We start from the raw sequence: 26,815 nt of genomic DNA, 5'->3' as shown, positions 1-26,815 counted from the left end.
ACTGAAAGAAGGAAAAGATCCATGGGGTCACTTTCCAGGCCTTCATAAAACTAAGAAAATAAACCTCTGGTCTGTAGGCTTAAATCCACAGACAGGCTGTCTGCTTCTCCGCTAGAAAATATTGCAAGAATCTGACAGCCGATAAGCTGGGACAGCAATGCTGTAGAAATGGAGCCTTCAGATGGTAAGTATTATTGCACAGCACAGAGGAGGTGCTACACAACTGACATCCACACAGAGCCTTCTCCTGCAGCTGGCTATCCAGGCTATGGGAATAGGGCCAAAGTATACTTCACTCAGCACTTCACACCCGGACGCTCATCCTGCTCACTGCATGCTTCCCTGTGTCCTGTTTTTAAGCAAGCACCATGCAGCTGGGTCTGTGTCTTTAGTAGTTCTTTACATGGCATTGAACCCACAGTGGACAATCGGTAGGTAACAACAACAGTCAATAATCAGTAAATAACAAAAATATAATTGTGTTTTTTCATGTTACTTCTGCCTGCCACGTGCTGGTCAGGTACTACATGAAAAATGCTATCTGGCATAGCAGACAGGTCTTGTGCTCTTCTTACATCTCAGCATGGGGCAGACGGGACATTCCTTCTTTGACTCTTTCCCAACAGCTGGCAGGTCATTCCCAAGAAGCCACCAAGCCTGTTAACATCTCTGGTGGCCAGGAGCCTCTTTGTGTTAGGTTTTGGTACGGTGCCTAGCACAATGAAGCCTGAATGACGACTGGAGTCCTGAGACTGAACTACAGTACAAATAAGTAACATTAATGAAAAACAATCAGTCGCACTAGAAGACTTGGCTGACAGTCTCCCAAAGTGAGAGCTTTTGGGATTACCTTCCTCATGAGAAAAACTCACCTCCTTGACAGTCATATGGAAAAGAACACTTAGTCTCCATCCCTGGAAGATAAAGGGCTGTGACAGGGTAGCAGCTGGTGTCATAAGGTGTGCAACCAAAATGGAAAGGTGAGCTGAGTTCGCTGATGGTTTCCACTCCGGGAAGCGGCATGAATCATGTGCCTTTGCCTTCTCTCTCCCTCCCCTCTCTCCCTCCTGACAGTCTCTGTATCCAGATCCCAGCAGCCAGTGTGGGAGACAATGCTTTGGACTGGACTTAGCTTCACAAGTTTCAGAACTGCCCTTAGGGCCCTTCCAAACACAGGGGAGAGGTGAGAGCCAGGGAGATGTCTGGAAGGATGGAAAGATGCAGTGGTGTTATTTACACACAAACCAGTGTAGTAATTTTAAAGGAAACCTGCCTTCCCAACAGATGACCCCATGACTAGAGACAATTATGGGTTTGTGCTAGAGAGAGGCAACAACTGCAAGATGCTACTGCTAACCAAAAAAAGCACAGAAACTCAGAGAGTCCTAATACCACGTCTGGATCACGCTCTGGAAGCCTCCTCTTCCCTTTCTCCCTCTTTTCTCATTCCCACTGCTTTTAACACCAAGAAAGCTTCACATTTAGACATGGGTTTTGGCTGTTGTGGGAAGCACATGGTTTCTGAGGGCCCCATCACTGCTCTAGCTGAGCCTCCTCTGGGTTTGAGACAGCAGGTCTGTGTAAATTTTGGATCTCAGGAACCTGGGGTAAGAGTCTTTCTCCATCAGGCTGTGCACCTTCCCCTGAGCTTGGTCAAAGCAAGAGAGGGAGGGCTCTTGCATATTTCTTCTTGTCAGCTCCCGTGTCTGGAAGTCTATGTTCACCTGGGAAAAGTAGCAGAAGAGAGTTTGGTACTGAGTGACCAGTTTGCCTGCTTCAGATGGCACATTTCACCTCAGCCATGGCTGTAAAAGCTGCCGCAGAACCAAGGTCCTACAATCGTCCATGCCTAAAGAGCCCCCCAAACTCTGCGGGGTTTAACCATCCAACATTACAAATCCTGCCCCAAATTTGGAAAAGTTGAACTAGATTTGTAGTGATCTGAGCACTTCTAAAATCAAATTACTTTTATTCTGGCTCTTAAGCACAAGTTTATGTAGCACATGTAAAAATGCTGACTCAGCCTAACCTCTCTTCTGTCAACCAAGATTATTCACTACATGTCTAATATAAGGGTGAATGAACTTTTAGCTGGGTTTAAACTATTAGTACATTCTTATTAAATGTTTTTAAACTCTGTTGTTATAAAATAAATTGTTTGATTTTTTCCCATAACAGCTTCATGTTACAATATCTCGAGCAGGGACTTGAAAAAACAAATCACCCTCATGTTATGACTGCCGTTTTTTTGCAAAACCAACCATGTGAGTTCTCCTGTTTTCTTTCCCTAGCAAAGCAGACAGCGTTTGTTAGGGTTATTGTTTAAAACCTGGCTGAAAAAATGTTATTTGTTGTTATTAACCCAGTGTCCAAACTTAAATGAGCCTAGAAAGCAAAGCTGTCTGCCTTAACTCAGATGACCGCAATATAGTTTAGCTCTCTAAGTCACTTAAGGGTCATTTCTAGCATGGCAAAATTATGGTAACAGGACTAAATTTTAGGAAAGACCCCATCCAACCTGTGCTCACATTTCGAATCCAGATTCAGCCCTGTAGCCCTGAAGATCTTACCCAGCTTCATGACTAACAGCAGGAAGATGCTCACTGAGGGTGATGAGGGTTGAAGCATACCCCGAGACACCCACACTCCTTGGTTTAAATCTGGGTGCTTCTCAGCAGCCTTCCTAGTTCAAAGATGGAGTAAGGAGAGCCTCTTTAGGGGGATCCCCTCACAGGCACCTGTATTGTGACAAGCACACGTGCAATCTAGCAGGAGGACTGCTGTCAAAGAGAGGGTGCAGTAAGCACCCTCCTGGTTGCATTATAAATACAATAACTCAACCCAACATCACGACACAGGATCTGACAGTCACATCAGCCTGTCAGTACTTGAAAGAGAACTTAACAATTCCAGGCTTCAGGTTGTGACTGCACTTTTTGTTCAGCTCTGAGTTATTGCTCGCATATATTATGAGGTCTAATTGAGTTGGGAGTTAGTCAGCAAATAAACACTCCTCCCTAGAGAGTCAACAAGTTAGTCACTCGTAGGATGGTTCTATGCAAAATGTCCTGTGAGAAATGAGCCAAATAGCCTGCTCAGGGATTGATAGTAAATGAGAGGAACAAGGTGAAATATTCCTAGGAAGCTCGTAGAGGTTAGGAAATGTAGGTTGCAGTTATCAGTGAACTCACTGGCTGTGACTAACTTAGTACCATCAAAGTAGTTGCCCTCAGCAGGGGATGAGTCACCATGAGCAGAGGCAGCCATCCCCCACTCCTCACCATCACCTCTGGGAGGGGAGGGAGGGCTCCCCAATGCCCCGGCACCCCGCAGGTCCCCGCTGGGGGAGACAGACCTTCCCTCTGTGCCACAGGGATGCTCTGCCTGCCTGGGGTGCTGGCATACCCACCTCTCGAGGAGCCTGCACATCGATGAACTCCTCAAAGATCCGCTGAGCTTTGGAGGCCAGCTTGGCTGCTGAGCGGGTCTTCTTGAAGTCCTCGCAGGCGAGCCAGAACTCCAGGTTTTCCTCGCTGAACTCTGTCTTCAGGAAAGCACGGAAAGCAGCCAGCCCATCTGCAAGAGAGATGCGGGGAGTTACAATGGGAGGAGAAAGAGGGCAGGGAGCAGTCTCTTTTAATAGACATCCCTCCATCCACCCCTGTCTACCAAAGACCATTTGATTTTCCTCACAAGGTCCACGACCCCAGGATATGTCCATAACTTACACCATTGCATCAGCTGGACTCTTGTGAGCTGCCACAAAGCCAAACATCATTTGCTGTTGCTCTGAAAAAGTGTTTTGCCAGCTAACGTGGCAAAAGGCCTTCTTCAAGATTGGGGCACCTAACCTTTGAAAAGTTCCACTTGAAAACATCAACCTTCCGGATGACACAGTCTCTTTGTCACAGCATCTTGTGCGTGTTAATGCAACACTTTGTAATGTCCTATCTGTCATTAAGAAAAACCTTTAATAAAACATAGCATCTGTGGACTTGTCTCCTATGTTTTCTGTCACTTTGCTTTATTGCCTTGTGACATATTTTTAGTTCTTATTTAAACAGAGAAAGGATCTTGGAGACTCTAACTGTTACAGCTACAATAAAGGGGAGAGGGAAAGGACACAGCATAATTACTACTTGTCTAGTCAGTGGTAAAAGTGTTCTTATCACTTGCTAATGCTTAGCAATTGTGACATTTCAGTAATGTAATCTGAGTCAGCTGGGGCAGATTAGAAATACGGAAAGATTTATTAGGCAATCTGTGTCCTCTTAAAGCCCTGCCTGGGTGTATTTATGGACACAGCTATTGTTTTTTATTTCCTTTCCCTGAATGGCGCCAGCAGAGTTGAAGTAGCTGAAGGTTTCACACATGCCCTTTCTCCTTCCTTTAGCCTTGGGATAAATTTGGCTTCTATTTTTTTTTTTCCAGTAACATGTTTCTAACTTTTTCTGGTCTTTTGCTATAGGGTCTGAGTATTTGTAGTTCATGACTGGAAACCTCCTGAGTCAGCACTGGCTACTTCCAAGCAAGTGTCTAAAAATATTGATGGAATCGGGAATGCACTCGGCAAGGTCAGACTCCCCGAAAGGATGAGAGGAACAAGTGCATGTGTGCCTGGCAGGGACAGACAAAGACCAGTGAGGGTTTGTAGGACCTGAATTCCTGCAGTGCTGTGGGTTGGGGGCTCCACCTGCCCCACTTCTGCTGTGGGAGATCTTGGCAGTGCTGCCTTCCCTCCTTCCTCCCATGGCAGGGGGCGTGGGAGCTGGGATGGAGCCTGAGGGGTGATGCCTCATGCTTGGTGCGGGTCATTTTCACATGTCCACAGCAAGCCCAGGCTCACCAGGGACAGGGTTTGGCCATGTCACAGGATCCATCACAAACTCCCCTACAGCTTTGTCCTTGTTTTCTTGCCTGCACCGAGTATGCAAGGAGAAGCAGCAATGTAACACTGCCCTTTTTCTCCCTTGTGTGTCCTAATCTTATTCCTGCTTCTCTTGTTTCTGGTAATAACTTAGGACATGAAGATATTTTTCAGTTCTAGGTCCTGACCCTCAAGCCCTAAGAAATGGCCCTAGGTGTTGAACAGCAACTAACAATCCTATTTCTGGCTGCGCGTAAGTCAGCGGAGATGTCTGACTGACCAGATCCTCAAAGGGAAAGGCAGAAAACATATTAGTCCAGACAGGAGCAAACTACAGGCTAAACTTCTCCACTCTGTTTCTCAAAGCTCCTTCATTAATGGGCTCTGCACTGCTAACTGCTCCATCCGCGGTCTGTGTTGCAAAGAGCACAGCAATCGGCCACTGAAACCCGTACGCCCCGTCTCAGCTATGCTTACTTCTTCTGTCAGCCCCAGGAGGGTGAGAAATAGCTGTATCATACCAGCTCATTGTGCCCCTTCTTAATTAATGCACTTTTAGAAGACTGGCGTTTTGGACTGCTACTGTGGACAAAACCAAGGCTCTTGTCCATGAGCACTGCAGAGCAATTAACAGCGCAGATTGTGGGTTCAAGCCTGGGGCAGTAATGTGACCTTAGCCCCAGAGAAGCCTGCGGAGCATAGAGTGCCACAGGCATCCCCTGGAGCAGGGTACCTGTCAGGATCACACTGCCCATGGCTGCTTTGGGGCTCTCCATGGGTAGGTAAATAAGGTGAATAAGAGAGATGTTTTAGGGCTGCTCCCCTTCCTGAAATCTAGGAGACAGAACAAAATTTTCAAAACCTGTGTCCCCCTTAATGCCTATAAAATTCACAGGGCCTGTGTGGGACCAAGTGGAGGACTTGAGAATAGAGCAGGGAGTCTTTGCAGGAGGAAAAGGAGAGGACATAACAGCAGGCTGACAGGTTTCACAAAAAGAAAGTACAAAAGGGAGAGACCAGCTGTTCTTCAAGATGTATGTCATTTTATATATAATCACCTCCTAGGACATTTGACATTAAATATTCCAGCACCCAAGCACACTGCTATGACTATACAGTCTCTGCAGTGTGTCCCTGCAGAGGTCCTTCCCCCTCACACCTCTGCCACCTTTCCTCTACAACAGCCCCAGAGCCTCAGCACTGACAGATGATCACTTGCAGAAATAGCAGATTTGAGTGGCAAATATCTGCAAAATATAATATCCGCTAAAAGAAGGAGACTTGATAATTGATGAGGTGAGAAAGGCTTTTGCTTCAGCCCTGCCCCAGAGAGCAGCCACAGCGGGTCCCTCCTGGGACCAGGAGGTTTCCACATGCCCTGCCTCCTGCCCTCATGTCAATCAGCTCCTTTTTATCTTGAAGTAAGTTTAGACAGCGAATAGAAAAATAATAGTGTCTGGCTGTTCTCCACTTCTTTATATATTCCTGTCATGCCCTCCTCACAGCCTTTGAGGAGCTGGAAATGATGAGGCTGGACCTGGGAGAACCTTGCAGAGAAGGTCTTGGACACAGGAGAGGTCATCCTTGACTTGAGGCTGCCTGGCTTTCCACAGATTTCATCTTTAGCCTTTGACTACCTGCCAGCTTTTACAGCTGTGCCTGGCAGTCGGAGTTTAGAGATGGGAGCCCAGATGACTGCGCAGTAGTAAATCACGGCCCACAAGTTTATCATGGAACAATGACAAACCTGATTGAAAGGGCAGGAGGGCAATTAAGTATGGGGACTGCCACCACCTGAGCTGGAATTTGACCTGGATGTTGACTTTAATCTCCTCCTGCACATGACAGCTATCAGGGAAGCATCGCCTATGAAGGTCAGCATTTCAAAGCTCATCCCACCCAACTGGACAGCTTTTTTGCTCGGGCAATCAGCACTGGGTTGCAGTGTGATATGAGCAGGAGAAGCATCACCTACTGAGTCAGCCTCCTGGAAGACGGTGGGAGCACTGAGAAGTGCGATTCCAAAGGGATGCTTTACAAAAAAGCACAGAAATTAAAAGCGGGATTAGAAGTCTTCAGATGCAGCAGTACAAGATACTTATGTGTAGCCTAAAGGCACGGCCATTCAAGAAGACAGAGACGTACTGGTATAATAGATGCACAGCCCTTTAAGACAACTATTGGACACTTATTCAGGAATTTGACTCAAGAGCAGTGAGCCCTGCTTGAAGTCAAAGGAGTAAATCAGTACTGACTAGAGCAGGTAGGATGAAGGCAAAGAAATGGAGCTCTTCTACTGAGTGTCAAGAGTCTGAAACAGGAGTAGAAGATGTTTGTTTTTTACTTTTGCAGTGTAAATTTAAGATTTAAAATGCCCTGCTCTCCATTCAAATAGACCAAGGGAACGCACAAGAGGATTGTCAGGAAGGATTGTGCAAGTATTTGTACATTACCCCGTCCCAAGAGCTTGCAGTGCGCTGTACAGCTACAGCCCTGCGGGTCACCTGTGAATTAGACAATGACAAGATTTGTGTTTTATAGATGAGGACTGCCAGGCAGATCAGTGACTATGTGAGGGTTAGGACCCAGAGGCTCCTGACATCCCATTCAAATGTTGTTCATCAGGCCATGGAGATTAGATCCTCTCCAGCAAGGAGGGCTGTCGAGGAAGGGGCTGAACTGGCTGGCACAAAACACAACACAGGTCTTAACTAAGGCAAGCTTCAGCAACACTAGGAAGAGCTGAGATTAGTGGCTTAAATCATTCAGGCAGACAGCTTAATAACCAAGCATTAGCCACTGTCAGAGTAAGAAAGCAATCAACAACCATTTATTTAATGCATGCATTTCACGCCATCGGGACAATCAGCACTTCAGGTAGGGAATAAAGGTAGAGTCCTTATGGCTGGTAGATGAATGGATTAGCTCTGTGGAGCGTGTTGGGTCCAGGGCTGAAGAGACAAGGCCACAGTGCTCTGTATAGCATACGTACATGTTCTCACTGCTGCTTAGCATTGCTTCGTTGAATGTTAGCTGCCTGTCAACAGCACAATGCTAATGCTAATGCTGTTCTGGCTTAGAAAGAACTAGGAGTAGGTTGGGATATTCCTGTGCTGTGTAGGAAGAAGAGCAATGTGTAGAAAACAGAAAGAGGAGGACAACAATAAAGTTTGGGCAGAAGAACACAGAGATCACAAAAAATGGGGGGGGGGAACCACCCTTGAGATAAAAACGGAAATTCAGTGCAAAGGTTTTCTGCATTGGATGCTTCGTTGAAAAGTGACTAAGGGCTGAGGACAGACTGTCCTGCTGGATTCTGGACAAATGACAAGCCATGTGTCCAGCCCCGTGAGGGATGCAGAATGAGACATGCCATTGCTTGTATTTCCCTCCAGCAGCCTGTCAAAAGAAATCTCCATCTGGCTGACCAGCCTGTACCTCCTGGGCATGGGTACAGAGTGGGGATTACTCCTCAGTTACTCACATGCATGCACACACACTCTGCAGACCACACAGAGCTCCACTTCCACGAGAGCCATTGTTAATCCACACTGGCACAAAATGGGAAAAGACGCCAAAATCTAGCATGTTAAAACCACTGCTTTTGCTCCCTGAGCACCCAAGGAAGAATGCTACAATATGATCTATCGCTTACTCTCTCAATTCCCTGCTGAAAGTAGGATCAAACTCCTCTCTCCTGTTGCTTGCCGCGCTCAGAAGCCCTGACCCAAGGGAACACTGCTACACTGTGCTTGCGCCTCTTGCAGCAAGCTCGGACAAGGCTCCTGCTGTAAAACAGGGATCGACTGGCTGACCCTATGGTTTCAAGTTGATTTGCTTCACCCATTAGCAGAAACAAGAAGGATATCATTGCATTGACATATTCACCTGGGGCTGCCAGTGAAATAGAGCTGAGCTGCATCCTACCATTCAGCACTGGTTACTCTAGAAGGGCTAGGCTGAGGGCTGCTGAAATCCCAATGCCAGTGAAAAAGGAAGGTGGGGGTGTGACTGAGAGCACTTTTCTGCCTTTCCTATTCACAATCTCTGGTTAATGTCAACACAAATTATTCTTTCAACAACCGGGGAATTAATCCAAATCAGACCACTCCATACAGAGGGGCATTGCCCAGCCTGAGAATGTCTGGAGACAGGCAACTGCTTCAAAACCCAGGGGTTTTCAATCCTCCGCTCAAGATGCTGCCAGACAGCAGCACGTCAGGATCAAACATTACCTACAGAGGCCATTCATTAAAACAATCAGGGGAGAGGGAAGGGGGAGCGAGGGGGCTCCACAGGGCCAGCACACTTCAAGGGATATTTGACAAAAATTAGCATAATGACACTCTCCATAGAGCCTGTATAATGCATGATACCTCTTCAGGTCATTTCCATTTAGAAACCTTTTGCAGACTCATGAAAATAGGAAGTGGAAGAGTGCAAGTTGTTTGCCTTTCCCATAAAGAGTACTGCAGCCCTGTGAGCCTCCTCCATGCACAGGGGCAGCCTGCTCATCTTGGCACTTCAGAGACCCTTTTAGGGAGCTCTGATCCACTTTTTTGCTCCTTGGAGCCCTTTTTTGCATCTGTCCAATGCTGTGCAATATTACCCACAAAGACTGTCCCATTTTCAGCTGCTACATCCAGCTCCTGAGTCCTACCGGAGCACTTTTTTTTTTTTTTACCCCCAAAGAACAAGTTGTCTGGAAAGGACCCAAAACCACCATAACATCTGACTGCCCCAGAAAGTGCCACTCAACCCCCTGAAATCGGCATCACAATCTCTCTTCCAAAATAGATGAACTGTCCATGTAGCGAAGAAAGAGTTTATGACAGATGTGTCAAGCAGAAGTGGTCTACCTGCTGATGCCATGAGCCCCAGGGGACATTCTCCCTGAGCCCAGCTAGTGCTTAGCCCATGCCCCCAGGCATGAATTCAAATTTTCCCTGGCTAATATTGTTCACCTGGGCAGTCACAGAGAAACTGGACTGAAACAGTTCTGCCCTTCTCTTGTCACTAAAAGTAGAATATTAGCTGGCAGCTTCACTACAGACGGATGCAGGCAGGCCAGGCACTGCTTTTCTTACTCAAATTTTGGCCAGATACAGCTCAAGACTCTCTCACCTGTCTAACATCAGCATATCTCTAACAGCAAAAATGCAACTCTTTTGTTCTGCTTTCATAGCAGATCTTTGGCAATTCTTCCGTGTTTTGGATACAAGTATATATAACTAAAACCACAATGATTTTACAATATAATTCCTTTTATGGATATACACCCTTCTCTCCTTTAAACCAATGTAACTAAAATAACACTTCTGTTTCAACAGAGCTTTTTTGTATTTGCATCATTATAACCCTTGACTACCTAGCAATTCCAGAAACTTCAGTTGAAGAGCAGTTGTAATATATTCCTTTAGAAAGTAGTTTATTAAACAACATGGTTTTTTGTCACTGATCACCAGGCAATGTCACCATGACTGCTGATAAAAAAAGATTAATTTAAATTTTAAAAGATCACCTTCTGTTGCTATTAGGAACTGAATATTTTTCATTAGGTGCCAGAGAGTTATCAGAATTACTTCCCATTCTAGAGACAGGAAAAATCCTGATAATTCATTTATCACTCTATGGGGCTAATTTATTAATAAAACCAGACACTCTTCTGGAGGCTGTTGGACGAAATAATTGAACTAAGGTTTGTTTTAGCATTCGCAGCAGTCAACTGAAGAGGGAACAGTCTGTATAATGTCAGCATGTAGATGCGTAAATTCACTTTGTAACCAAAGCACTTTTGCTGCAGTCTGCATCCAATAGGGAAAATTTTAACTTTTACACTGGTAAAAAAGAAACAGGGGCTGGAGTACAGAATTGTAACACTGATGTGAATATCCTGTCCTTCCCTCTCCTCATCCCCCAGGCACGCTATAGTCTCTTTGGTGCATTTTTCCCTTTTTGTGTTGAATTTCCACAAAAGAAATGTTCCCTCTTAGCTATACCCAGCTACACCAATATATTTTTTTTCTATTGGCTGCAAGAGCAATGATCTCAACAAGATACTGCTGCTAAAATTATATATTGCTTTTTCTGCCTTGGACAGCCAGCCTGTTTAAAGTTGTCACTTAATTCCCTGCCAAAACTGTTGTCATCTCAATAGAAATCCAGCAAAATTACACTTTATTTAAAATAATAATATAATTCTACAGTTACATTTTAAAATGTAAGTGTGGAAAAACCCAAATCTCTAAGAAAGCCAGACAGTTCCTTATTGCAATAAAATAGTTCACCACCCACATTGACTTTTCCCCAGCCTTGACTCGCTCTTGTTTTATTCTCCAATAGAAACACATTAATGAGCCTACACTGTGCACTTCACTGTCTTGTTTTTAATTTCTCAGCATGAAAATGTTGGTGAGGCACAATAATGTTTTCTGAGAACTGATACGATTGATCTATTTAATGGAGCAAAGTGCACTGATTATACGTTATAAGGTTTCCAGATGTGAAATTTTCAGGTTTGCATTAGTAACTGTAAATGAGATCCTGCTAAGGGCTACCACGCATGATTTCTCTGCTACAGAGCAAGTTGTTCAAGGTTACTGAACCACGTAGGCTGTTGTGTCAAGGCACTCCCAGCAAAGGCTGTGCTTTGACACAGCATAGCTGCACAGCAGCTCAGAAGAGCAGCTGGAGGGAGAGGGAAACAAGCCGGTGTAGCAGATCTCAGGGGGCTTTAGCAAGCTGAGAACCTGCCATTTGCTTGTGTGGAAAGACTGGACCCGGGGGTGTGTGCCAGAGGACGATATGCATGGCTACAGCCTCAGGGTCCTGCCTCCAGTGCACCCCCAGGAGCTGGAGAAGGCTAGACCTTGGGCTGAGGCTGACTTGTGGTGGTTTGAACCCGGTCGACAGCCAAAATAACTATCCCAGCTGAAACCAGGACATGACTGTATCAGCTGTGATCACCCAGTCAGGAGCAAAGCCAGGAAGGGAACCCACAGAAACTCCCTCCCTCACCTTTTAACAGATGACAAGCCCTGTCTATAAATGCTGGTGACCATTGCTAGTGGGTAGAAGTGGCCACCCGAGGGACCGTTCCTGTGCTATGCAATGCACACTTTGTTTGCCCTAGCTACAACCAGTATTAAGGGTACAGGGGAAAAAGAAAAAAAAACGTAGAATTTGATGTCTACTCACATTTATGGGACAAAAGGACATCAAAAGAGTCTGCCCATCTTGTTGCTTCTTCTGTTGACAATCTTCTGTAAAGAAAGGAAGAGGCAAGTTACAGACAACCTATGGCCACTGATCCCCTCTGGGGCTGTTTGACAAAGACACCGAGAAAGGCTGGAATTCTTCTCACCTAACTTTAGAGGTCTACAGTGTAGAGATCTCCAGGTGACCAAGTGACCCTGGGTTCCCTTTAGAATCAGTGAGGAGATAGCAAGGGACTTGCAGGGACTTGACTCTCTTCATCTCATATCCCCAGGTAGGCAGGTAAAATAGGCCAGATGAATCGCACCCAAAAAGGGACCAATTTTTCCTCATTGACTCTAAGCAGAGGCCCAGGGAACAAGTTCAGATGTAGACATTTACATTGTAAAAGCCAAAAGTCAAGTGAAATGAAACTCACCCCTGCAGAAGTGTTTATTTCTCTTTCCTGACTTTCAGGGGAAGGTTAGAGTCTTAGTTCAGACATAAGCAGTGACTTGTGACCAGAAGAATCCCGTCTCACTCAGCTCAAATCAGGACTTTGGATTGTCTGAATCATCTACCTTAAGCATTGTGCAAACTAACACAGGACTTTTTGATAGTGTTTAATAGCAAGGCTTAGCTAAAGAGGGCTGTGACCTGAAATTGCTGGTCACCTCTTATACCGAGTCAGCTGCTCAGACTTTGATTTGTTATGACAGAGGGGTAAATTACATCCTCAGATATGTGCAGATGTATCTGGATGTGTACAGCAGTGGGGACCATGCGCATGTCCTGTCTCACAGGAGAACTCGTATCAATGATCCAGGTATTTTCTGAGGCTGTTCCTGCTGTATCAGAGCTGTCTTGTTTTCCTCCTTCCTTGTAGCTAGAAGAACTAGTCAAAGCTTATACAAAGCACAATAAAAGGAAGACAGTACTAGAGGGGGTGGTGGGCAGGGAGGGGAAGGACAGAAATGGGGTTGGGGTGGGATGCTGCAGCTATACTCACTTCAAAGCCCGGTTGGGCTTGTCCGGAAGAATAGCTGTGAAATCATTATATGAGTCTGATTTGTGAGACAGGCAGCCCAGGCGAGTCCTCATCCCTCTGTTCCTGTGGTCGATGTGGGGGAGCAGGGGTGTGAGCAGGGGAAAACCAAAGAAGATGACGATTATAAGTCTAGCCAGAGTGGCAAAAAAAACCCCAAAACAAACAAACAAAAAACCAAAACCACCTCAGTGTCTCTGTGCCTCATCAGACCTGTGTCCTTGGTTCCTTCATCTGTGGGAGGGACCCTGAAACATCTCCAGTAAGATGCCAAGCAGACACTAAGGACGGACACAGCACCAGAGCAGCCAAAGGCTCACCCACACCGGTCATTCAGCTGCTCTGACTGGCAGAAGGCTTTTAAAGGCTGCGCTTTGGGATGGTTTCTTGGAAAGACCTGCTCTGGTCAGGTGCGGGAGAAGAGCAAAGGGCAGCAATGCCAGAAATAAGACACCTCGGTCCAGCAGCACCAGAAACAGCACAAATACCGGGGCTTAAGGGCAGGAGGAGGGTGGAGAAAGAAGAGAGGGAGTAAGGCACCTGCAAGTTGAGCCTGTGCAGCAGAGCCATGAGACCCCAGCCAGGATCCCAAGCAGCTTCTTTAGACTCAGGGTTACATAAGCAGGCTAAAACTGCCTCTTTCCTGACAGGCTTACCCAGGCAGAAAATGGCTTTATTGCTTTTTTCCTCTAAATTTCAAACCAGCCCCAGAGCCTTCGCTCCTCCGCCAGTTCCTTGCATCCTTGCCAGCCCCTTCCCGGGACAGCCGGCACATCCGCAGCATCCTTCATTACATAACCCCAGGACCAGGAGGGACACAGAGGGAGAGGGAAACGCAACACACACATGCATTATATGGGACTGGCATTGTCTCCTCTCAAAAATATATAGGGGCTGGTTAGTGGTTTTACACGGTCTCTAGCAGGGCAGAGCCTGTGATTTGCCTCTCCAGCCCAAGGGCGTCTCTTCTACTAGTTTCCCCAGACATTGAACAAGGCCGTTCTCTCATCCGGACCATGGGAGGAGGATTTAGTGACCTAGTCTCCACTTCTCAGCTGCTGGACCCACTTCTGAGCTGGAGAAAGCCCTTCTGAGCCCTGCTGCCAAACAGATGTCAAATACTTTCTGTGACTGGAGAGGGAAGTACAGTATTTTTCCCTTCCATATGTAATTCTTGCAGAACACTTCAGCACCAGCAACGGAGCCAATCTGTAGCACGCCTGTTTCCCCCTTCTCCTCCCGCCCTTCAGAGAGTTTCTATTATTGCACATTTTAATGTAATCTTAAAGCAAATTAAATGTTAATTAAATGCAATGAGTGTCTCCCTGGTGCAGCACAGGCAGCTCGCAACGTTTAACAAGCACAAAAACCTGGAGATCTTCAGTCACGGGAATTGTTGCACAGCCTCCAACTATGGACCCATGGCCGGTGGTCTCAGGATGCTGTGCCACATAAACCTCAAACATCAGCGCAGAAATACCGCATGCAAAGTGTCATGTTCCTGGCTGAGCATGCTGGACCTGCTGTGCTTGAACGGGCACCGAGTCCACTGTAGGATCTTTCTGGTACCTCTCCTGATACCTCCTACCCCCAACCTTTATCTTCCCTGCACTGTTTGTTCTAGCAAGCTCACGAATTTCTCAGCAAGAGGTGTGACATGCATTACCGCAATGCTGCTCAGATTTCTCTCTGATGCCTGAGATCAAGGGACTGCAGCAGGGAATCAGAGCGTATGGGGGACAGAGATGTTGTGCCACGAGCAAGGAGCTTGTCTCTCATGGAACACCAGTCTCTAGGTGAGGACTTCCATGACAGGACACAGGAGAAAGAGAGGGAAAGCCACCGGGTCTGCAGGAGGTGGAGAGGCAAGGGAAGGGCAGGAGGGAAGAGGGGACACTGCAGCGAGCTGAAAGGCTCACTGGACGAGGTAGACAGTGACAGGATGGGCAGGGGTGTGGGATGCATCATGTCTTTTCAGTTACCTCCATGGGATCAGTAAGGCAGCCATTCAGGCATCCAGTTATAGTTAACCCTTTAACTGGCTGGCTTGGACAGCAGTCGGGGCTGTTTGCAGGAGGCAGGAGTGCGGGAAGGAGGGATTTACTGTTTCATGTCCTGGCACTTAAAAATATATCAAAGAATCCTCTGCAAAAAAAAAGGAGGGCCAGTTGTTCTCAACCCATTTGATCCTTGCCTCCTAGCGCAGAAGGTCAGTTTTTCAGCGGAAGACGTTCAGAGTTGAGGGATGATCACAGAGGAGAGACAGCATTTCCTTCTAAGACCAGGACCGCAGGTTAAGTCCAGCTTCAGGTCTATAGTGATTTGAGTTTGGCGTCACAGCTCACCACAGAGCGGCAGGAGTTGACATTAGCGCACTCATCATTCAACACCTCTGAAGGTCTCTCCTCAACAGGCAGAGCTCCGGGCTGACCTCGCTAAGAAGACCAAACTACCTCTTGTCCCTGTCCCTCCAGGTCATGGCTGATGTTACTGGCCAGGCATCATGGAAAAGCTGGCACTGCAAATAAAATAACAGGAGGACTTCATGCGTCTGCAGATGCTGGTCCTTTCACCATCACAGGCTCAAGCACTCACACAAAAAATAACTCAACGAAAGCATCTCCTCTTTGGGGCAGTGGGAACCTGTAGGAGCCAACAAGGAGATGCACAGTCTGCAAAGGGGAGGGAAAGAGGGAGGGGATGGCAGGGTCCCTGTGAGCCTTGGCACACAGGCAGCTGGTTGAACAAATCTCACATCAGAGAGTGAAGGCGAGATCCACCAGCCCCGAGACTGATGGGACAGAGAGCAGGACTGTATAGTGAGCAAAGGGCAAAGGTTTCTTATTTGCCAGGACAGGGCCATGCTCCAGGTAACATCCATGTCCTCCTGCCAAGAGGGAACAACTGAGGAGGAGACAAAGGAACTGATGAGAGCAGAGACTGTGTGCAAAGGAGCCAGGACCCTGCTCTGCTGGGGCCTGGGGAGATCCCAGAGCTTGGGCTGCCCAGTGCAACATCCCTTTTAAAACCTGATTACATTAAAACGCACAAAGCCTCTTCCCAACTAAATTAATGGAACCGGGATTGCGCTACATGCCAGTGAGTGCATTTCCTTAATCCCTACCCTGACCGGCTGCTTCGATACGCTTTAACTGAAATCAATCCTTGTAATTCCTTAAGCCCCTTTAAATTTCCTCATTAACAGCCTCACCCACATGTGGGGCCACAGCACATGATTTTCTAGAGTCCAGCAGCCCCTACTCCTCTTTCCCACTGCTGCTCCGAGGTGACAGCTTGAAGTGGAGCTGGGTGCCCTCTCCCTTGTAGCCTCCTCTAGCAGCCTGTTTTTGGGGTACTGTTATGAAACAGCCTTCTGCTCACCCCCGCTCCCACCTGCTCGTCAGCCCCCGCAACAACAACCTGCACAGCTGAGCAGCACCGAACTTCCCTGTCATCCCAAAGTCTGTCTGACTTCATGGACGCCAAGACCTGTATTTCCTGTGAAGGCAGTCCCACTGCTAGGCTGACATACCCATGGATATTTCCCTCTGATTGCAAATAAAGCCAGTCAATTATGACTTTAGAAATATGATCTGTGGTGCCTGGTAAAGGCATCCCAGTAGGGGTCCATGGTGAGGTTTTTTGCCTCCCGCTCCATCATTCATTCTACCTCCCCCTCCTATGAAAGGACCCCGGTCAAGGAGAATTGCCAGTCTCATCGTGGATGTGTTTTGGGGGGTTCTCCTTGGGAGACAGAAAGGGAGGGGTGTGATTATAACACTGTGGTTATCAAACCACCCCGGGAGATCACCTGAGCAAAGATAAAGGAGCCATCCCAATAGCAAAAAAATTAGCAGCACAAAGGTTAAAAAAAAAACCAAAACAAAACAAACATGAAATCTCAGGGGCTTCAAAAGATTAAGACCATCCATTCACATGCAGAGAAAGCCAGAAAAAAACTGAACACAGAGGCACTGCAGACAGACAGACACAGAGAAAAAAAATACTCACTGCCTTTGACCTGTCCTCTCTGCCGGTGGGTCTGTGCCGACAGCGTGGTCAGAGAGGCTCTGGGGAGAGAGCAGAGCGGTCTTCTTCAGAGACAACCCGCTGCACGGGGTGAAAGTCACACTTTGACAGCCCTCCCCTCCCCACCTCTCTCCGGGCGCAGCTCAGAGCAGCTCTCTCGCATCCAGCAAAACCCCTCCAAGCAGCCCCAACCCGGCAGGCTGGGGCTTGGCTGCGCAGCCGGCTCCCACCGCTCACCGGCGGCAGCGCCGAGGAGCCCACCAGACCAGCACGTTTCGCCGCATCCCCTCCTCACCCACCTGGCAACAAAACCCCAGCTTCTCCCCCGTTGGAGATGGGGGACCGCTCCGCATGGGCGGCGGATGCCAAAGGCTGGCAGGGAGCATCTGGGGGCGGGGAGGGGGGGATGCCTGCGAAAGCGCTCGCTGTTGTCACCCTCGGTATGTTGGAATAAAGGATCCGCCTGCATCGTTTTAATCGGCTCCTCTGAGGTTTAGGGAAGGTTGCTGCCCTCAGATCATCAGGAGTTGACACAGACAAGGGCATGGGAGAGTTTAATTAAAGAGCCCAGGTGTCAGCAGGGCCAAATAAATTCCTTAACAGGCAAGGGACTACCTTATTGCAGGGCATGGGATGAAAGAAGAAAAAATCCACCTGGCAAGTCAGTGATGTGACCGACTCCTTGCATCCGTCTCCCCTTCTCTCACCTGATGTGTGCAGTCCTGCTCGCTCCCTGCCCCGCAGCAGGGTCCCTGCAACCTCTCTCACGGTGCTCGCCTCGCAGTACAGGCTCCGATTGCCTTTTCTCTCCCTCACCCACACCTCCATCCTCCAGAGGATGTATATGGGGGTCCAGTGCACCCCAGTGACTCTAACAACAACCTAACCCCCAGCCCCCCAGTTCTGGGCTTAGCTCAGCCACAGTAACACCACCTGAGTGTCATGCAGGCTGCACAGGCACCGATGTGGGTCACTGACGCACTGAGAGCTCAAACTGTGGGATCTCCATTGCTTTTTTGACCCTGACAAAGTTGATTGACTTTAAAAAAAAAAAAAAAGTCCTCTGCAGTTGTACAAGTCATTGCCTTTTTCCTGGAAACTTGTAGTCATCTGCCTCTCCTCTGCTAAAACACTGCTAGGCCTGACATCCTGGTGCTACTGGCAGGAAACATGTCTCGAGATAGTACATTATCACCAGGCAACATCCATGGGGAAAGACAGAATCCTGCAAAACTTATTACAAAAACACAGGGCTTAGTAGCACTGCAGCAGTGATCCCAGCTCTCCATCATCTTGGATCTCCCTTCTTCATAGCTCAATGTGGCAAGGAAATATTTGCCTTGTTCTCATCCTCCCATCACAAAGTCCAAGTCATCCTAACTCAGATTAATCATGTCTCCAGTTACCAGAAGGCAAGCACTGAAAAAATGCCATGGCTGATACAATTTCGTCTCAGCCAAGGTCAAAGGTTGAGTTTCATCTTACGCCTCTGGTAAGACAGGCTGGTTTGTTCAAGCTAAATAACAGCCAACTCCAGCCCTTGCCCCCAGGTCAAACCGAATACAACCTCACCAGGGGCTTAACTTCTAACATGTCATTTTTGTTTTAAAGCATTTCCACACTTCCAGGTTCTCTCTGGACAACCGCAGGATGACACGAGTAGCAACGTTTTCATAATACTTCCAGGACATCCCTCAGATCTCTTTTACACACACAGACATTGTGGGGTGGAGGAGGTCAACAAAACGTACAATCAACAAAGCTCTAGATAATTCTGGTCCATTATTCAGATACTTGGACTTTGCTGCAGTCTCAAACAGAACAAAAACTCTGATCCACTAACTCTGGATGGGACAGATCAGAGGACCACGTGAGTGCTCCCACTCCTCCTTCTGCTTTTACACCAATTTATACATTGCCATCTCATAACCATCATCAGTTTGGACAGAGACCCCAGTTCCTATTTCTCCAGTACATCAGTACACCCCTTTTGTGACCTCAGCGAGATCCTGGAACAACCCACAAATTACTCTGAACATCAATGGTTTTTTTCTTCTAGTTTCCTGGGCCAGGTGTGAGTTAATAGAGAACAAAAATAAGTGAACTGTGTTGACACAGGCACTATGGGAAATGTAATTAAATTGCAGATAAAGGGAATTATATTTTTACAGGGTAATATTTTAGAAAGCTTCTGTGCAGTAGAAGAGGTTTATAGCAAATTCCTTCTAAAATAGCCCTCCTCTTTCTGACTACTCTGTAGCTTCTATCTAAAAGCTTTTAATAAAATAACTCATTTTGATATTAGGCTTGAATCCCATCCAAAATTTTAAATCTCTCCAAGAAATACTCTAAAGCAATTTCCTCATGACCTGCTAACAGCAAATACACAAGCAGTGAACACATGCAGCATTGGGAGTGTTGGCTGTCACTGGACAGGGTGGAAGGGATTTTGACAGCCTGTTCCTGGGACATTAATCTCTCCACCATCTCCAGGGTCCTTTTCACTTTCCCTATTATTTTAACTGCCTCCCTGCCTATTCCATATTTTGTTCATTGGTAATCATTCAAGGGGTTTTACCCAAAAACTTATTCTGGACCAAACACCTCTACCAATTTCTGTCACCCAACTGGTAGATAAAATTGCGTGGCCTGAAGACATCCATTCCTTCCACTATGGCTGCCCTCACATATCCATCCAGACCAGGAAGGCAGCTCTGGCTGGTAGTTGTGTGGCTTTTGCTTCTCCAGATACAGGGATGCTCCTCCCGGGGCTGGCAGCTGACCACCCTTCTCAGTCTGGAGCTGGAAGACCAGAGGATGCTTAAACTGACTAGCTCATTTGCTTGACTGACATCTCCAGTGGGTTTGCTTTAAATAAACTCCCTCACCTTGATATTTAAGCAGGCTTCTCCCTATCTTCTGACTCTTGCTCTGTTTCCTTGGGGGTCTGCTGCCACTCTGGGATTCCATTATTTTGTGCTTAACGAGCCATCATGCCAAGTCTGCCACTGTCACTTCCACTTCTTATTTCTGACTTCATGGTTTTGTCATACTTACAGTGATTCATGCCACAAGGGCTTTGAACTTCTTTGGGGTTGCACTCACTCTTACTCTGAGACTTCTCCTGGGTCTGTGCCAGCATCTCTCTTTTCTAGTACCACGCTGCAAGGAGCTTGTTCAAGGGTGTGCTTCATGACTTGCTAGTCCAAGAGGTTTTTCTTTAGTGCCAAGAAAGTGCTTCTTCAGTCTGCTGTGATGTTTGGCAGCTACATCCCCATAGGCAAAGTCATTCTTTGGTATGTTTTCATGAGATCCTGTTGCCTCTGTGATCTCTCCAGAAGATGCTCAGTGATGGAGGTTCTGTGACTGCAAAATGCCAATTACATGAGGCCGGCTGCCTCCCACAGTAGTCACTGCTTTGGGAATTCAGCTGACCTGCATGCTGCAAAGCCTGCCTTTGGCTCAACCGCAAGCCTGCAGCCACAGTCCACTGCTGCTGTGACAGAAGAGGGCTTTGTTTTTTTGCTGGAGGACCGGAAGGAACAGCCACCCTTGACCTGGAGTGACAATCCTAGTAAATCTCTCATGACATGAAAGCGTCATTTGATCTCCTCTGACACATGGTCATTCAAAATTTATCCAGAATCCAGACTGGTACCTATATGGTCCCAACCCCAAGGTAATTCAAATTAGTAATTAATTTATCTCCAGAGCTTGCTGTTCTCCACCACTGTTTGCAATTAAAGCTGGAAGAAAATTGTTAATAACTGGCATTTGACATGCAATGCTCTGCTCATGGTGCCAGGCTGCCTGCCTGCTTGTTTTAGGGTCCAGGGGAAAACACACATGGTCCAGTACAAGGTGACTGTCTTGGCAGGAAGGAATTACGACTGACACAGCCAGCTTCCTAAACTGCAAGACAAATCATAGACTTGTCTTACTTGTGAAGAGAGCCATGAGAACTGCTCCCTCTTCTAAAAAGGAGCTCCAGTAACATCAGGAAACATCCACAGGTGTAGCTCAGAATGCTCTTAAGGGGTTAATTTTTCTATTCACATTAAACCTCAGATGATTTTCCACATCAGGCCAGGCAAGCAGGAAATTCTGTAAGGTGAAACAAGGAGAGCTTGAGTTTCAGTTTTTCAGTAGGTGAGGGAACCAAGCAGCTGATGTACTGGATGAGGGGTTGATAAAAGAAGCCACCTCACATGTGCTAACAAGGCAGGACAGGAGATAGGAGACACCCGCTGAGTTGAGCTCCCTTTGAAAATAAAAGACTGTGTTTAAAAATAAAAATGAGTTACATAAAGTGTGATCCACAGTTCTGTCTCTGGCTTAGCTCGAGAGCACGGCAGCTATTTAAATTCTCCCCTGTGTCAATGACAAAAGTGTCTCCCGGACACGTTTGTGGCTCTGGGGCGTTGCGGTCGCTGCAGCAGAACAGATGCCTCTGCTTCGAGATGGCTCCTGGCCCCAGCCTGTGCACTCCCAACTCCCTCCCCAATTCCTCCAGGCAGGTAGGATGCAAAACCAACAGCTAAGCACAGTGTGGGAGGCTCCGGGCTGAGAGGGGCAGCACAGGAGACAGGAATCAAAGGGAAGAATTTCCCCTTTAAAGCACTTTACTACAATTTCATAATTGTTCTCTGAGGAAACGTGCTCCCATGCCCAGGAGCAGTTACACGTAAAGCAGCGCATCGGTGCCTCTGCGTGTGCGTTGGAGAGGATGCTGTTAGCGTGGAGCAGGGAGGCAGAAAGGATTGGAGTTGACACAGAGCTGCTCTGTGCAGCCTTGGAGTCCTCCCAGCTTTCAGCATCGCTGCTGCTCTCAATATGGCAGCGTCTATAACGCAGTTGGTGTGTATGGCTGGGAAGTCGAGACAGATCCACCCCGACAGACAGAGCTCCGCAAAGATCCGCTACCACAGATGCTCCGTCCCTTGTACGTTTTGATTGAGAACTGATGGTCGACACGGGCCAGGGAGTGAGGCCTGCCGACAGATGGGGTTAATTTTCTGCTGAGAGATCATTCGAGGTGCTAGCAAGCAGCCTGCATTTTGTGTGCTGAACACTGCAAACATTTACTGAGTGTTAGAAATCAGCCCCAAGATCTCGGGGTTGCAGTCACAAATCCATTTATGACGAACAAGGTCTATGCTTCTTTGCTCTTATCACTGCTATTTCAAAGACTTGGGCATACAGGGCATCCAGGACCTACAGCAAGGATTTACTGGGGTTATTAACCACTATACAGATACACAACGTGGCACTGAGAGGTCATTCCCACTGCAGCAAAACACCTGAGCATGTGCTTAACTTCAGACACGTGAGCAGCTGAATGGATATTTGTACGATGGAATACAAACAGAGTTAACCGCATGGGTGAGCTGGGATTTCTCTTTCATCTCTGGAGGCTGCTGCTCTAGCCTTAATTAAAACATAAATGAAGTGAGTTAGATGGGCTCATCCTCTTTCTCCAGCAGACGGTGGTTCTTTTATAACAATGTCTGCTGCATCCAGCACCAATCTCTCCTTGGGAGACTGGCCTGCAATCATCGCCTGTGTCCTGCCAGTCTGGATAGAGATGCACACCAAGATCTGCCAACGCCTGCACCAGTCAAGCGCTAAGAACTGGGCAACGTCTCCAGAGCTGCATGGAAGGACTGCAGGGCAAGAGGCCAGGCTTGTCCTGCCAGCGCAGACAGCGCTGCTTCGGAGGAGCCCAGAGCTGCAGGAACAAGCGAGTCTCAGAGAAGGGCAGCACAACAGGACAGCGAAAGCACAGCCCTTTGTGCAACGTGTATGCTCCCCAGATGCAACTGCATTCCTCTGGAACCGGGTGCAGTGATAATCAGCCACAGAGAGAAGATGCCAGAACAACGGGTCTCTTGTATTTCTGAGCTGTGCCAAACTACCAGGTTATTCCCCCCACCCATCAAATGGCAAAAAGACGGCCCTTGCCACTGCAGGGACCCCCATGAGTTACAGCAGCCCCGCAGTTGGGGCTGCAGGAAAACGAGCCCCTCGGGTTAGCCCTCAGTTCTTCCCTCAAAGAGTGTGCACACTCCTGCCATCTGCAAGTTTTCGCTACAGTCTCTGCTGCATGCAGTTCTCTCATCTCCAACACATTCTCCTTTTGCACCAATTAGTCTTATTTTTAACTAGCTCAGCCCCAGCATTCAGCCCGGGTGTTAGTCACAGTGTCACAGATAGCCAAATATTCAAAGGAAATACAATCCACCATTTTAAAATAACAAAAATAGCAAAGGGAGGGAAAAAATGAAAAGATAGTGAAGATCCCTGAGCTGCAGGCACCAGCACAGACCGATGTTTTCTCCCAGCATCAAAGGCCCACCGCTAATCCTATTGAAACGGAGATCACCCCAGAACCAGTCCTTCTCCTGTATCAGCCCAGCCAGGGCTGGGCCAGGCTTAACGTAAGAAATACGCAGCTCTCTTGCCCCGCCTGCTAATTAGAAGCGATGTCTGTGTCCCTTTGACCATTCATAAGAAACCACAGGAAGATTAATGCACCAGGAGAAGCTCTGCCATGCCATTAACAGGGGTGACATCTGAGCAGCATCCTTCCCCTCCTGCTTTGCCTGTGGTGCCATCCTTTTCCCCAGAAAACTGGGGCAGGAGCAAGCAAAAATCCCTCCCCCAGGGACTCGTAACCAAGTGAAGGACCACAGGGCCTTTCATCACCCACCAAGGCCCTCCTAGCTCTTACCTGTCTTGCAGCTGGCAGCAGGGTGGTGGCTACGTGGCTTTTGGTGCTTGATGGACATGGCTGGTTGGGACCCTGAGGAACAGTGTCTGCAGACTCCTGGTGCATCGGGGAGGGTGAATGACCCAGCCCGGGCACAGTTATCTCTGGAGGAGAAGCAGCACTGTGCCAATTTTCCTGGCTCCCTAGCCCTGCATCTCGCGGAATGAACAAGAGCTGGTGGAAGGAGGGGGGTTATGAAAGAGAGGGAAGGGGGAGAAGGGAGAGCGAGAGCGCGCGCTCTCGCAGATGCACACACGCAGAGCAGACAGAGGCTTGTATAGGATGGCACTGCCTGACTTGCTCTCATTATTGCTGCAGGCTGGCTGCTGCCTGTGGAGAACTCGCCAGCATCCGCTGCTGGTTGGGGGCATGGTGAGGAAAAGGGACAGGGAAGAGATTAGGACCTCATGGACCATCGGAGCAAGGAAAACTACTGCCTGGGCACTGGGGTCTCTGTCGTCTTTGTTTGCTTTTACCAGGGAGGGAAAGGGCCGTTCTAGAGGGCAGGAAAGGATTGTGGTGATAAGAGTTCGGCTTTTCCTTGATGACTCCTTTCTTCCTCCAAACATAACCCCAAGCCCAGTCCTCCTCAGCTGTGCCGAGGGATGGCGTAGGGCTAGCCTGACCCAGAGCTTTTAAAGATGACATTGCGTCAAGATGGACACAAAGTGGGTTGCACACACCCAAAGCACCAGCATCGTGTAAAGCTCAGCCCCCGCCTCTCATTCCCATTAGCTGGGACGTGCTGATGCAGGTCCAAAGGTCTGGCAGGGGTGTTGGAGGGTGTGGAAAGATGCTCCAGCCATAACACCTCCCCTTTGTGTGTTGCACAGAAAGCTGTGTGCAGAGCTGCCTGCAGTCCCTGACACTCTGCTGATCTGCTGCAATGACAGACCCAAAACGCCAGGGATTCAGAGATCTAGCCATAATCCTCCCCAAAGGGGCACCAATTCCTCACTCCACAGATTTTTACAATGTGTTTTTCTAAAGCATCACATGTTTAAAAGCGTGTGCCCCTTTGAAAGGAAGTGAGAGCTTTGTGCCTTATGCCTTTTTCAGCTTTTCAAAAGATCCCAAACCTCTTCCCCTCTTCTGCCCCAGTGGTTTACGGCTCAGAGGGGCTGGGTCTTGCCTGTGGTGCTCAGTTTGGTCAGAAGGATTAAAATGAAAGCAAAGTCAGATGCTTAAGGGTAAGACCGAAACCCCTCCTGAAACCCCCCCAATCACCCATTTACCACAGCTCCCTACTCTGAGGTTTCCCACTTGTGATTTCAGAGACACACGGATATCTAGCCGCAGGGCTGCTGTTAACAAAAATCAATGGGTGTGATGCACAGAACTGCAAGTGCAGGAAGTCTCCAAGTCAATACCCTCCACAGCAGTTAACCTGAGAGTACAGCCAGGTCCGCCTGTATCTCTAAGTGACTATATTCAGTAACACACCTTCAAGACTCACCTGAGATCACACGCACGTGTCTACAGCAGAGCAGGATGGGACCCAGTCCTGCTGAGCCAGAATCCAGCACCCCAACCGCCTGCCTGGCTCAGCTGGCCTCAGGACATTGGTGCCCAGCTCCAGGAAACATCTCCCTCACGGGTCACTGCCAGGAGCTGTCAGAACATATTTCAAGTCACAGCATGCCGTCAGCCCTGGAATAGAAAAGGTCTCACTGTGGATCCATGGCTATGGATGGCTTCTCTGACTGTAGCAGCAGATACACTGGCCCAGGGGATGATAGTTTCAGGACCTACAACCTTATTCCCACCACAGGAGGAGTAAGAAGCTGAGATTTGGTGCTGTGTCAAGATCCTGACCATTTCCCCACCGCAGAGAGACCCCAGCGGCACTGGGGAGCTGGATCCCTTTAGGCTGCTGAAGTAGGGAGTAATATCACTGCAAGGTGGGGAGTGGGCATCTGTTTTCCAGCCCTGTGCATCTGTATTACAGCACGAACAAAGCCACCCAGAGTCTCAGTAGATGCGAGATAGCTTTCTTACACCCCAGGGCTGGGAGATTTCCAAGCGACATCTATTCTCTACAGGGCTGTTTCTAATGCAGATACACTGCAGTGCAATCTCCCAATACATTCAGGGGGGAGGGCATGAACTATCTTTGGGGAAAATAATACCCACATCTGTGTCTTCTGGGGAGTGAGAAGCCATCTGCTCTGTGCCCCAAAGCAAGCAGTCAACCTTCCAGTCTCCAGGACGCCGTGCAGCCTGCCAGGGCGGCAGACCCTCCAGCATCCTCACACCCACACAGCTGGGGTCTGACTTTCCCAGGGGGAGAAAGGACAAGGCACCTCAGATGATTTGCAGTGTGATGTCCAGGACTTTGCGGGGTCGTGCCATTTGCAAGGGGACACCATCAGCACCACTGTCCGTCACCACTGTGAAGGCTTTATACAGGCAGGGACGGCTTCTCCAGGAGCCAGGACTTCCAGCTGTGTGTGAAAAATCAGAGGGCTTGTTTTGTACATGTGCGAACGCCTAAACTTAGCAAGCAAAATGTTAATTCGTGAGGGGAAAATAGGCCATATTTATGTAACTGTGAAAAGCTGCAGTGAAGGCTACGGATCCAATGGGAGAGGAGTGTGTGTTCAGGGCTAACAACAAACGCTGCTATTCACCCAGCTTTGTCAAGAGCTCCAGTAGCTGCATATTCATCGCCCGACACCCTGGAGAACCACCACTGAGGTTTTCCAGGCTAAGAATAAAGGTCTTGTGTTTCCTGCTCCATGGCCTGGGTTTTGTCTGGGATTAGAGGCACCAGGGTCTTGAAGCCTGGCTGAATGAGTGCTGCAAGTGGCAGCATCTACGTATGCCTGTGAGCAGAGCAGGGCTCTAGGCTCAGCACGGGTGGAGAGCGATGAATAAAGGGCAAATTCATTCACAGCCACGCAGGATGGTG

General features: G+C 48.1%; 1 protein-coding gene across 3 annotated transcripts; it reads right to left on the bottom strand.

The window, feature by feature from the left end:
• Positions 1 to 952: 952 nt before the first annotated feature.
• On the bottom strand, positions 953 to 23,990 carry RGS8 (regulator of G protein signaling 8). 3 transcript variants are annotated; one of them, XM_074832924.1, is made up of 6 exons: positions 23,866 to 23,990; positions 17,118 to 17,176; positions 13,071 to 13,172; positions 12,065 to 12,129; positions 3,410 to 3,576; positions 953 to 1,724 (listed from the first exon to the last, which is right to left on the bottom strand). In XM_074832924.1, exons 1-6 carry the CDS (start codon positions 23,968 to 23,970, stop codon positions 1,542 to 1,544), a joined length of 681 nt encoding a protein of 226 aa, XP_074689025.1. In that variant the 5' UTR covers positions 23,971 to 23,990; the 3' UTR covers positions 953 to 1,541. The 3 variants fall into 3 exon arrangements, with proteins under 3 accessions (XP_074689025.1, XP_074689024.1, XP_074689026.1); XM_074832923.1 differs by lacking the exon at positions 23,866 to 23,990 and adding an exon at positions 17,790 to 18,062; XM_074832925.1 differs by lacking the exons at positions 17,118 to 17,176; positions 23,866 to 23,990 and adding an exon at positions 15,089 to 15,265.
• Positions 23,991 to 26,815: the final 2,825 nt, after the last annotated feature.

This window comes from Strix aluco, chromosome 8 (assembly GCF_031877795.1).
Source record: "Strix aluco isolate bStrAlu1 chromosome 8, bStrAlu1.hap1, whole genome shotgun sequence".
Lineage (NCBI taxonomy): Eukaryota > Metazoa > Chordata > Aves > Strigiformes > Strigidae > Strix > Strix aluco.
Note: the sequence above shows the minus strand (reverse complement) of the source record. Positions and strands in the feature narration are given on the sequence as shown.

What these genes read in the sequence shown, in the direction of transcription:
- RGS8 (XM_074832923.1), bottom strand. Translation starts at nt 17,963, where the DNA reads ATGGAGGTGTGGGTGAGGGAGAGAAAAGGCAATCGGAGCCTGTACTGC. An exon ending in AAGCCCAACCGGGCTTTGAA is followed by an intron (nt 12,130 to 13,070) that starts GTGAGTATAGCT and finishes CTTTCTTTACAG; the next exon opens with AAGATTGTCAACAGAAGAAG. An exon ending in ATGTGCAGGCTCCTCGAGAG is followed by an intron (nt 1,725 to 3,409) that starts GTGGGTATGCCA and finishes TACTTTTCCCAG; the next exon opens with GTGAACATAGACTTCCAGAC.